Below are 13,066 nucleotides of genomic sequence, written 5' to 3' on the forward strand. Positions count from 1 at the left end.
TTGGCGATTAACCCGCTATCGGCATTGCTGGAATCTTCCGGATACGGATATGCATGGGGTTCCGCCGCCCCCGGAAGCAGGCTGTCACACCTCTTTTACATGGACGACCTCAAAATATATGCTGCCCGTAAGGTCCACCTTGATCTTTTGATCGATACAGTCCGACGATTCTCGGCTGATATAACTATGAAGTTCGGACTAGACAAATGCCGTACCCAAACAATCATCAGGGGAAGAGTGAACCCCACGCCATGTGTGATGGAGGACGGTACTGAAATGGAGGCATTGGCGTCGGGTGACAGCTACAGATACCTTGGCATACAGCAAAGTAAAGGAGTCCTGCACACCACGATTAAGCAGGAAGTAACTGCAAAGTTTCGCCTACGTCTACAGGCTGTCGCGCGGAGTGGGCTTCATAGTGGTAATTTGACCCGCGCGATCAACGCTTTCTGTGTCCCGGTGTTGTCATACACATTTGGGATAATTAGATGGACCAGCACAGAACTTAGTGCATTGCAGCGTATGATGCGTACTTCGCTGACAGCGCAAAACAAGCACCACCCCAGGGCGGCGGTGGAGAGGGTTATCCTCCCACGTGCGGAAGGCGGCAGGGGTGTTGTGGATATAATCGCGCAGCACGAAGCCCAGGTAAACCGAATGCGGGAGTATTTCTTGGCACGGCGGGGATCAGGGCTGATAGATGCAATGCTTGCTAGTGATACGGGTTTTACCCCTCTGAATTTGAGTGCTGAGCCTACGAGGGTGGAGGTGGATAATGAGCCCCCACCTAGCGTGGGCGAGACCTGGCGGAGAAAGGCGTTACACGGACAATACCCGGCAGCACTAGATGGAGAGTTGATTGACAAGGAGGCGTCCGTGGCCTGGTTGACGCGTGGGCTGCTGTTCCCGGAAACGGAAGGTGCCCTCATCGCGATACAGGACCAGGTTGTTCCCACCAGGTACTACAGGAACCGCATCATGAACGATAGCGGTGTCGCCGACGTCAGGTGCAGACTATGCCGGGCTGCGCCGGAGACAGTTCACCACCTGCCAGCGGCGTGCCCCTTGCTGGCACAAAGAGACTATCTCCAAAGGCACAACAGTGTGGCCAGGATCCTACACAGAGAGTTGGCGCAGAAACTCGGTTTGATTCAAGATGCCCCCCCATACTACAAGTATGACCCCCTGCCCGTGCTGGAAGACGCGCGGTGTCTCTTGTACTGGGACAGAGAGGTACTGACGGACCATGCCGTCGCCAACACCCGGCCGGATGTGATCTGGCATAACAAAATAACAGGCAGGGTGTGGCTGATTGATGTATCTGTCCCGGATGACGCCAACATAGCCCGCGCGTATACCACGAAATTGGCTAAATACAGGCCACTGGCGGCAGAAATATCTGCTGTATGGAGAGGAGTCTCAGGGGTGGAGATAGTCCCGTTGATTATTTCAGCCACGGGACTTGTGCCGCGGTCGCTGGGGGAGGGCCTCTGCATGATGGGAATCAGGAGAACCATCATATACGAGATGCAGCAGGCTGTGGTACTCCACACCTGCCGCATTGTAAGGGAAGTGCTAAGGGAAGACGCCAGAGACTAGCACGGACATATTTTTCTTTTTCTTTTGTCTTTATCATAGGACAATTGTCCGGTTCCAGTTAGAACCGTAATACCAGATAAAGAAAACAGGTTCCTCCCTTGCCTGCGGGCCGCGAGGGATTTGGAAAAAAAAAAAAAAAATAAAATAATAATAATAATAAAAGGAAAAGTATCAAAATTTAATAGTATTGTGCACAAAAGATTTCTCTTATGATTATAAAATGAAATAATAAAATAAATAATAGTCCATAAATCTTTAACTATTAAACTATTAATAATAATTTATTTGTGTAAACATAAGTTTTTACAAATAGAGAAAGATCAGTACAGACTATATTATACAAACTGATAATAGCATGGAGACAAATTAAGAAAGTAAAATAAAAATCATCTTTGATTACAAAATAAAAACAAAATCAAGGCTCAAATTAAATAATTTATAAAAACTAAAAAAGACATTATGTTGGAAACAAAAACAAATAGATCAGATAATCCTAGGTAATAAAAAGAAAAAAGAAATTATAAAATAAACAAAAAGGAATACATAGAATGAATCTAATGAAACAGATCACGGAAAAAAAAATAATAATAATAATTAGTTTATAAGATCCCTTAGGGACATGGCGTGCAGAAAATATTTATATATATTATTAATTTTATGAATGAGATGGAGATCGCTAAATAGTGAGCTGAGGGAGCATTCATAGTCGCGCAAATAAATAGATCTTAAATGATTTAAGGCTGGGCAAGTAAATAAAATATGGTACAACGATTCTGGCGCTCTGCTACATAAAATACATATATCATTGGCCATAATCGAATAGTACCTACCCGCGATAGAGAACCTTAGTAAATTATCTGAAGACAACCGAATTTGGCAAATAAATTTAATTTTTTTAAAATTAGATTTAAGTCGGAGATAACTCTCTGGCTCGCCAAGCAAACTCACAGTCCTGTACATTGTATTATACCGAGAATTAAGGGCACGATTGATATCCAGTGAGATACAATGATTTCTCATTCTCAGCACCAAGTCAGAAAGATTAAACTGAACGGAGCACAAATCTTGCTGCAACCATAAGCTATCAGCACCAACCATTATTAACAGTGATCTCAATTGTGAGGCCCAATTGTAATCAATTGATCCCCCTTCCGTTCTAACCGCATTCAAAAAACAAATTCTAGGCAATCTAGAATCAGGCATTTTGAGTAACTTTATCCACCACTTAAGCATTGCCCTAAACAGCATCACTCTCAACCATTCGCATCCAGTTTCCAATCGAACCAAATAATGAGGCGTGTTAACGGGCAAAGACAACATGCTCTTCAAGAAACGCGTTTGACATGCTTCAACCCGTTCATTATAAAGGCAACCCCAAAGCTCGGCACTGTACAGGAATGTTGCTCTTACAATTGCTCTGTACATGGTCATCATGGTGTCCCAACTATCTGCACGAGATCGCAACAAAATAGTACGGACCCTGTTGGTTGCAATGCTTGCTTTTCTTTCAAAATGTGATTACGGCTGTGTGATTTTTATTTGGGAAAAAAGGATTTTAATTATTTTACTCATTCTGAGTTGGGACTTGCTGGAAGTGAGACAAGGTCAAAACTGTTTGGAAAAACTTGTGTGACCTCTTGTTTACCTGCGATTTCTCGCCTACGGCCCTGCCGTAATTGATGTAAATTACAGTAAATAATTTATTAAAGAATTTGTCCTGTGATGCAGTTCTGAGTAATGGTAAGATTGGCTATTGATACTCTAGCTTAGGTCAAATAGTTTATTGGTCATATCTCTGTGTGAGTGTGTGTGTGTATGTGTGTGTGTGCGCGTATAGGATTATTGGTCAGGTAAGTGAGAATTGGGAAGAGTCAGCGGCTGGCCTATAGAAGTGTGCTGTAAACTCTGCTTAACTGAGAGGTAGCCAACTTATTATAATCTGCTTCACGCAATTCTTTCAGCAGTAGGTTTAGAACTTCCTTCTTTCTTTTTCGAAAGTTATCAGCAGACTGCTCATTCCAAAGGTGCTCACAGTTTAAATCCAAAAATATCTTTTTGACTTGGGACACCCAGTTGTACTTATAAATATTTCCTGGTTTTGAATCCAAGGAAAACAATCTATTATAACAAATCCTAGGAAACCTTCAGAGCTCATGGACAAAATTTAATACAACCAACCAATTATAAGTTTGGTAAGTGTTTGGTCCCCGCACTGGCTGCGGCCCCCCTGGGTCAGAATTTTTATCAGCGTCGGCCCTTGGTTGGCAGTATTGGTGTGCAGGGGGTTGGTGCGATGCAGGCGATGTGCCCCCCTTGTGACGTCACAGCTGGATGTATGTTGGAAGTGAAGCAACAAGTTGTGTGGCCATCTTGTGGCGTCCAAAAAACGTTTTTAACATTCTGTCGGTGTTTTGTGTCTACAAAATTGTACATAGTTGAAGGGATATTTAAACCTAATGGTATTAAGACAATGTACCCTTGATAAGATAAATGTATGTAAGTTTTGTAAATTATCATTAAGAAGAACTATAGGCTACCCCCGTCTGGGGTTCTCATATTCCCTGTATCCTATTTATACCCTCATGCCAGTCTGGTATTGTAATGTACAAAAGTAATTCCATGTGCCCAGCCTGGTCCACTTATATTTCCTACAATTGTATTCCTTTGATACAGTGGCCGTATTACAGAAGGAACTGCGTATAACAGTCTTGTACGCATTATCAATCATTCTTTTATTTGTAAAATAGAATTAAACAGTGTCAATCGTCTTGGGCGTATCAACAATTGTTCTTGTATTCAGTAAACCACAATTAAACAGTTTTAATCGTATTGTACATGTCTTAATTGTTCATCTATTTTGTAAAATAAACTTGAGTATTTTGTCGTTAAAGGTATTTCAAATGTTGGTGGTGTCCCCCACTCCTGAACCTAATTTGACTTAATTAAATTTGAATTTTCTAGAACTTATTTAAAACCATTGCCCCCCCCCCTAACAGACTAATATACATGGTGCCGAAACCCGGGAACCATTTGAGATACCTTTAAATATAGTCAATAAAAAAAAAAAAATTGAATAAGTACTTTTAAGTGAATTTTAATTAAAAAAAAAAAAAAAAAAAAAATTCTTGTTGATTGTCACCTCTTGGTGTTGTGCATGGCACAAGTTAGTCTATTTTTGTTTATTCGTTTATGTTTTGGTTTAATGTATAGCGTGTAATTTTGATGTTTTTGAATTGCATATTTTTTGTCTTATTGCAATTGTTTCTATGCTATCAATAGTGTGTACTATTATTGTAACATTGTGCTTTGTGTATTCTTTTAATAGTTATTGTTTGGGCTGCCTCTGTTGAGGAAACTGTCAATTCCTCTTAAAAATACTTTAATTATTGTACTCATTTTTGTATTGTATCCGTTTCATTGTAGGTATCTTCATCAACGTCCGCTGGTACAATTGTTATTGGTTTTTTGATTTCTTTTAGCTTCATTGTGGGCCCTTGTTGTTTAACTTTCTTCAAACCCTCTCCTCTTAAATGGAAGAACAAAGTGAAGTCACCCCTCCCCTAACTCAAGCTTCCCCCAGTCATCCGGCGTTGGAGGAGACTCCTCGAGTCCCGTTTCCGTCGGACTATGACTCCAATGTGCTCGTAGTCAGGTGCAAGCATCTAGTCGCCAGACTGGAGCAATGGACCAGAAGTGTCCGGGAGTTACCCCTTAGTTCCTCTGAGGCCTTGGAGCTGGGTCGCAATTACTCTTCCATGTTTTCCACGCTGTCCCAGACTGTGGACAGGGAAGCAAGGGAGTAGTTGCGTGCCTTGCCCCCTCATGTCAGTGGCCCTCTTGCCCTGTCTTTGTCGGAAAGCCACGAGCTAGCAAAGTCAGCTCAGCTCGCTATTGTATTGCCCTTATTAGCAGCAACCCCCGTAACTCACTCCACCCCGCCAAGTCAAAGGTCCCCAGCCCCAGGGACTGAGGACTCGGTCATTGAGCTAGCTCGGCGACAGCTCCAGGAGTTGATCATTCCCAGTATAACCCCCTTCGAGGGTGATAACCTTCGCTATAAAGCTTTCAAGTCGACTTTTGAATCCGAGATCCATAAGTTGTCCTTATGTGCTGCCAGGCGCCTCGAAGCGCTCAGATCTTCACTACGAGGCCCCCCTTATCCTTCATTCAAAACGCCACATCTTCTGAGGAGGGCTACCGTCATGCCTAGGAGATGCTCGACTCCCGGTATGAAGGAAGGCTCCGCCTCGCCAGTGCCACCATGGAGAACTTCCTGCAATTATTCGGGAGCGGATCCCAGTATAGAAACCTGCATCGCGTGGCTGTCGCGCCTACAGATTATGCTGGACTCTTTCCCACACCCACTCGACTTCCTGTTATGTCATGTCATTCACTCCGTCCTCTCCCCTGCCCACCAGGAGGAATTTAGGAAAAGGTATTTGGGTTCATTTGATGTACTACCCACCAGTGCCCAGGTGCTTGATTTTCTCAAAGACCAAGAAGACAGATTTGCACCGAAATTGACCCTTGGTCGATCAGTACCTGTCTCCGTAGGCCAGCCTACTCATAGTCAAGTTTCTCCTCCTCCTACTAATAAACCTCGCGTTGTTTCCCCTGTACGGAAGACTGGGACCGGAGTTGTGCACTCCCCAAATCAGGTCAAGGGCTACACGCCCAAATCTGTGAGATTTGTGCCCCGTCCTCCTAGAAGACCATCGCCCCCTCCTCACCAGTCCGGAAAATGACTCCTTCTACTTCCCGTGCCCCAGCTTCCTCAACCTCTTCGACCTTCCAATGCTACCTTTGCGGGGATTCACACCGACTCTCCAAGTGTAATAAATACCTGAATATGTCGGTGAGTGATAAATGTAATTTTGTGGTGGAGAAGAAATTATGTGTTAACTGTCTTTCCATTTATCACTCCGTGTCCCGATGCCCTGTTACCATGTAACAGCTTTTCCATAAAAAAATAATTTTTACAGTATGATTGTAATTATCTCTGGATTTTGTGCGTTTTAGTTAGTGAGGGTCAGGTAAAATTGGGGAGTAAGAAAATAAGCCTAGGAAATTTAAGAGAAATAAAGAATGCGTTAATGGAATTATACTTGAAGAGCACATGGTGGTGTGAAGAGGGCAGCGGAAAAAGACAAGCGACGCGAGCAACATATGGGAGAGACTGAGGCGATCGGGAAAAAACATTACGAGTTGGGAATTGGATGCTGTACCGTTTGGGTTTAGTCCCAACACAAATGGGAAGATAAAGAAATCACCCAGGTGGAATTTGGCTAATCCAGGGTATTCCGCAAGCGAAGAATCTCTACTTCTCGCAAGGGAGCGGGACGGAATAGCGCCTGAGCTGTGGTGACCTTCTAATAAGAAGACTGAAGAGAAGTGCCGACGGATATCAAAACCAGGCCTGGGGTTGATATAGGTGAGACAATTTTGTTAAGAGTGGGACTAGTTCTCGTGTTGTATTAATGACAATTTCTTTTCATAACGTTATCAATCAAGTTCGCTTCTTATTTTGTTTCCCTAAATTTAGCATTAAGTAGGGTTTGTTTTTGTATTTCTTTGTAAAGAGAATTTTTGGTTTTGTGAACAATAATAAGTATTTTCTTAACCCTGAATCTTTTATTTGAACCTCTCCTAGAAACAACAGCACATGTATATGGAATTTAAATATTTAGTAGAATATTAGTGTGGCTGCCTGGTTCGAGTATCGGCCTATAGAGTCGCGCAACGCAGGTTCGCTACCCGAGGAGCTGTTACTAGGTAACAATTTTTTTAATTCCAATTTTACTTATTTATTTTTTTTATTTTTATTTTCCCTTATTATTATTGGGCTTATTATTAGTCATAATATTTGCTCTTCCTTATCTTCCCTTTCGTTTCCTTACCCACCCCGTCTCCACTGAGCTTGCCTTGCCCAGAGGTATTTGCAGAGGGTGACGTAACAATTTGGCGCCCAACGTGGGGCCCGACAAAACAAATAATAAAAGAAATTCCAGACCCAATTACCACCCCGATATGCAAGCTACCGTCTCCATGGCTACTAGGAATGACGTACCACATGCTTCGCGAAGGGACACGAAGTTATACAAGTGGGGCCTGACTTTCTCAGGTGAAGAGACAGGATGCACCTTGGCCAAATTTTTGGAAGACGTCGATATGCGGATGGTCTCACGAAGTGTATCGCAGGAAGAGGTTTTTCGAGGGTTTGATGATTTGTTAACAGGTATGGCAAAAATATGGTTCAGAGCGAAGGGGCGAGAATTTTCGTCGTGGCAAGAGTTGGTGCACGGATTAAAGAAAACATTTCAGGATCCTGACTATGACGACCGGCTCATGGAAGAAATACGCAGACGAACCCAGGGGTCTGACGAGACGCCGTCGTTGTTCATAGCCAAAATGGCAAGTCTATTTAATCGGTTGAGCACTCCTCTGACAGAAGAACAAAAGCTGAGAATACTGGAGAAAAATATTAAGAGAGATCATCTACCTCACCTCGCGCAGGCTACCTATTAATCGGTGAAGGAATTGGAATCAGTTCTCTGCAATCTTGAGGTATGGACCCAGAGAGCGGCAAGAATAGAGAGCCGCCTGTTAAAGGCCTACTTGAACCCACATTTGGTTATCGAACCAGGAAACCGCTACCCCAGGTGTCAGCTATTCGAGAAACCGGAACTCTGGAGGTACCAGGTAGAAAAACGCCGACATACCGAGGCCCCGTTTGTTGGAATTGTGGGCAGATAGGGCACTTGGCAAGAACATGCAGCCGTCCGAGGACACAATTTTGTGGAAGGTGTGGGCTTCAAAAAGTCAGCACACAAGGATGTACTCGCTGCGGGCCAAAACAGAATGAAGCGGGAAACGGACCAAAAGGGTCGGCACAGACCACCTCAGAACACAGCCGCCCAAGATTAGCCAGGGAAGATACAGAATGGTTGGAGTGGGTGGAGGTGGTCAGGAATATGTTCTGTTACGGAATATCACATAGACTAACCAAGCCAAACCTTGAAGATCGAAGGCCTTTTCTTCAAGTGAGATTGTTGGGTATCTCAGTTTGTGGATTACTCGACTCGGGGTCAACGAGAACAGTAATCAACGACAGGTTGTGGAAAAGACTAGCACCCTTAGGAATCAACCTACAGCCGTCGGAGAACCAACTGATAACCCTAGCAAATGGAAGGACTTGCTCTGTAGAAGGCGTTGCAGTAGTGCCTTTCGAACTGAATGAGCAAGTAAAGATTTTGAGTGTTTTGGTTGTACCATCTCTGAATGTAGAATTGATACTTGGAATTGACTTCTGGCGTGAAATGTCACTTGTGGTGGACATAGCTAAGGCTACCTACAAGTCAGGGGATCCGGCCCTAGCCTGTGTATCTGCAGATGCTGGAGTCATCAGCCATGAGAGATTAACGAACAAGCAAAAGGAAGATCTGCGAGCAGTCACCAAGAAGTTCCGAGAAGCGTCACCACCTCATCTGGGCTGTACAGATCGGGTGGAGCATATCATCGACACGGGGGATCAGCCCCCACTGAAACAGCGATATTACCCAGTGTCTCCCTTTATACAAGAGGCCATAAATAAGGAACTTGATGCGATGCTGGAGGATGGGATAGTGGAACCATCAAGTAACGGGTGGTCATCACCAGTGGTCATGGTAAAGAAGAAGGATGGGAAGTATCGCTTTTGTGTGGATTATCGGGCAGTGAACAAGGTCACCAAACGAGACGCGTACCCTTTACCGTATGTGTCTGCCATATTGGATCGTTTACGAAACGGTAGGTATCTCTCCTCCTTGGACATCAAGAGCGCATATTGGCAGATCCCTGTGGAGAAGAACAGCAGAGAGCGCACGGCCTTCACCGTACCGCATAGAGGGTTGTTCCAATTTCGCCGCATGCCGTTTGGTCTGCATAATGCTCCTGCCACATGGCAAAGGCTTATAGATAATATATTAGGACCCACGCTAGAACCATACGTCTTCGCATACTTGGACGACATCATTATCGTCACACCGACTTTCCAGAAGCATCGAGAAGTATTAGAAGATGTTCTCGAGCGTCTAAGAGCGGCTGGCCTGACATTATCATGGGAAAAGTGTCAGTTTTGTAGGAGCGAACTTCGCTACTTAGGATATATAGTAAACGAGGATGGCCTCGGGGTAGACCCAGAGAAGGTATCCGCTATTTTGAACTTCCCTAGACCTACGACTGCAAAACAGGTAAGGCGGTTTATAGGGTTAGCAAGTTGGTACAGAAGATTCGTGCCCAACTTTTCAACTTTAGTCTCTCCGTTGACGGATTTGCTAAAGAAAAACAAGAAGTTTGTGTGGGAAGACCGGCAGGAAAGAGCACTACAGGAGCTACAAAATCGACTGGTCTCAGCGCCAATACTTACCTGCCCCGACTTCGAACGCCCATTTGTCCTCCAGACTGACGCATCGACTACAGGTCTGGGAGCTATCCTCAGTCAGAATTTCGAGGATGGTGAGAAAGCCATTGCTTATGCCAGCCGAACACTGACAAATGCGGAAAAGAAGTTTTCAGCAACGGAACTAGAATGTTTAAGCGTGCTGTGGGCAATTAAGAAATTTAGGCCATACCTAGAGGGCATGAAGTTCACGGTTATCACAGATCACAGTTCTCTAAGGTGGTTAATGGCGTTGAAAGATCCCAGTGGCAGGCTAGGAAGGTGGGCTCTGCAGTTACAGGAACACGAGTTTGAAATCGTGCATCGTGCCGGGAAGTTGAATAAGGCGGCTGACGCACATTCTAGAGTGAACGAGGGGTTACTTAGTGCCATTACAGACTCTTCTAGGCGTGATGCCTGGTATGAAAAGATGAGAGTGGAAGTAGAAGCATGCCCCGAAAAGTACCCCTTATGGAATCTAGACAGTGGAGTTCTTCGGAAATATGTCAAGGATGCCAAGGATTTCTTAGCATCAGAAGACCCCTGGAAGTTGGTTATCCCAAATTATCAGCGGATGGAGGTATTAAAGGAATGCCATGATAATCCGACTGCTGGGCACCTAGGGATTTTCAAGACTAAGGGGAGAATAGCGCAGAGATACTATTGGCCAGGCATGACGAGCGATGTGGCACGGTACGTTAGGCGTTGTTCCACCTGTATGGCGAATAAGCCAGAGCAGCAGAAACCTGCTGGGTATTATGGGGAACAACGCAAAGTGTCGCAGCCATGGGAAGTCGTTACCATGGACATTATGGGTCCAATGCCCAGAAGTTCTCAGCAACATAGATATATTCTAGTGGTCTGTGACTATTTTACCAAATATGTGCTACTGCACCCACTGAGACAGGCCACCTCTAAATCTATAGCTAAATTTTTGGAGGACCAAGTATTTTTAGTGTTTGGAGCGCCTAAGGTCGCTATAACCGATAATGGCTCTCAGTTCGTGAGTAAAGAATTTACATCTCTATTGGGAAACTATGGAGTCAAGTTAGTTCGGACACCTTACTATCATCCGCAAAGCAACCCCACGGAGAGAGTGAACCGCGTCGTTAAAACGGCTATCAGGGCATACATAAATGATAATCAGAAACACTGGGATAAAATGCTGCAGAAAATAGCATTCGCTTTGAGAACGGCCAAACATGAAACCACTGGCTATACACCCGCATACCTGAATTTTGGGCGTGAACTACAGGTAATCAACAGCAACGTCCAGCATACCAATACCGACCTAGATGGGCTGGACGTCACGTCGAGAGAGGCACTCGCCCACAAATTTAGCAACATAAAAGATGTATATAGTGCAGTAGTGAAGAATCTGACCGAAGCCTATGAGAAGGCCAAGCGGATCTACAACCTGAGGAGAAGACAAGTGAGTTATACACCGGGACAGGTTGTATGGAAGAGGGAGTTTGTATTGTCTGATGCCTCTAAAGACTTTTCCAGTAACTTAGCGCCAAAATATAGGAAGTGCAAGGTGGTACAGAAGATATCCAATACAGCTTACGAATTAGAAGATGAAGAGGGCCGGAATTTGGGAATCTGGCACCCAAAAGATATGAAGCCGCAACCAGAAGATTGATTACTTGGAAACCACCATACCCAGCAACCTGCTCAGTCCTTCAGCCCCTGAACTCACCCTTCGAATTACCTTTGTTTTTTTTTATCCTTACTTTATTTTATATACGTATATGCTCTATTAAAGTCCTTTATTAGTATATTCCTCCAGTTGTTAATTTATCATTTTGCTTTGGCCTGTTTCTTCTTTCCTCAGGAAGGAGAGGGAATGTTACCATGTAACAGCTTTTCCATAAGAAAATAATTTTTACAGTATGATTGTAATTATCTCTGGATTTTGTGCGTTTTAGTTAGTGAGGGTCAGGTAAAATTGGGGAGTAAAAAATAAGCCTAGGAAATTTAAGAGAAATAAAGAATGTGTTAATGGAATTATACTTGAAGAGCACATGGTGGTGTGAAGAGGGCAGCGGAAAAAGACAAGCGACGCGAGCAACATATGGGAGAGACTGAGGCGATCGGGAAAAAACATTACGAGTTGGGAATTGGATGCTGTACCGTTTGGGTTTAGTCCCAACACAAATGGGAAGCTAAAGAAATCACCCAGGTGGAATTTGGCTAATCCAGTGTATTCCGCAAGCGAAGAATCTCTACTTCTCGCAAGGGAGCGGGACGGAATAGCGCCTGAGCTGTGGTGACCTTCTAATAAGAAGACTGAAGAGAAGTGCCGACGGATATCAAAACCAGGCCTGGGGTTGATATAGGTGAGACAATTTTGTTAAGAGTGGGACTAGTTCTCGTGTTGTATTAATGACAATTTCTTTTCATAACGTTATCAATCAAGTTCGCTTCTTATTTTGTTTCCCTAAATTTAGCATTAAGTAGGGTTTGTTTTTGTATTTCTTTGTAAAGAGAATTTTTGGTTTTGTGAACAATAATAAGTATTTTCTTAACCCTGAATCTTTTATTTGAACCTCTCCTAGCAACAACAGCACATGTATATGGAATTTAAATATTTAGTAGAATATTAGTGTGGCTGCCTGGTTCGAGTATCGGCCTATAGAGTCGCGCAACGCAGGTTCGCTACCCGAGGAGCTGTTACTAGGTAACAATTTTTTTAATTCCAATTTTACTTATTTATTTTTTTTTATTTTTATTTTCCCTTATTATTATTGGGCTTATTATTAGTCATAATATTTGCTCTTCCTTATCTTCCTTTTCGTTTCCTTACCCACCCCGTCTCCACTGAGCTTGCCTTGCCCAGAGGTATTTGCAGAGGGTGACGTAACAGCCCCTGCCAGTTTGGGTGCGCGAAATGTCATGGAGAGCATCACATCTCATTGCACCCCCTCCACCAGCGGCCAGCCTTAGTCAGAAAGGAGCCAGTACTCCTGGAATTCCTCCATTGATGTCCCTGCACACCTCTCGACCCTCAAGGCCCAGATCTCCCAAAAGTGTACATTAACAGGACTTACC

The 13,066-nt window shown here is 43.9% G+C and overlaps 2 protein-coding genes across 3 annotated transcripts; both read left to right on the plus strand.

Moving 5' to 3' along the window:
• Positions 1-186: 186 nt before the first annotated feature.
• LOC141455129 (uncharacterized) lies at positions 187-1,599 on the plus strand. The gene has a single exon (XM_074129986.1). The coding sequence runs from the start codon at positions 187-189 to the stop codon at positions 1,597-1,599; it is 1,413 nt and encodes a 470-aa protein (XP_073986087.1).
• Positions 1,600-6,698: 5,099 nt separating this feature from the next.
• On the plus strand, positions 6,699-8,143 carry LOC141455186 (uncharacterized). Of its 2 annotated transcripts, none has more exons than XM_074130048.1 (2): positions 6,699-7,030; positions 7,259-8,143. In XM_074130048.1, exon 2 carries the CDS (start codon positions 7,627-7,629, stop codon positions 8,122-8,124), a length of 498 nt encoding a protein of 165 aa, XP_073986149.1. In that variant the 5' UTR covers positions 6,699-7,030; positions 7,259-7,626; the 3' UTR covers positions 8,125-8,143. The 2 variants fall into 2 exon arrangements, with proteins under 2 accessions (XP_073986149.1, XP_073986148.1); XM_074130047.1 differs by having other exon boundaries at positions 7,287-8,143.
• The last annotated feature ends 4,923 nt before the right edge of the window (positions 8,144-13,066 follow it).

The sequence above is a fragment of the Rhodnius prolixus genome, unplaced genomic scaffold (assembly GCF_049639745.1).
Source record: "Rhodnius prolixus isolate KJV_2025 unplaced genomic scaffold, Rpr scaffold_27, whole genome shotgun sequence".
NCBI lineage: Eukaryota > Metazoa > Arthropoda > Insecta > Hemiptera > Reduviidae > Rhodnius > Rhodnius prolixus.

Coding starts and splice junctions, on each gene's coding strand:
- LOC141455129 (XM_074129986.1), top strand. CDS start 187: ATGAAGTTCGGACTAGACAAATGCCGTACCCAAACAATCATCAGGGGA.
- LOC141455186 (XM_074130048.1), top strand. CDS start 7,627: ATGCAAGCTACCGTCTCCATGGCTACTAGGAATGACGTACCACATGCT.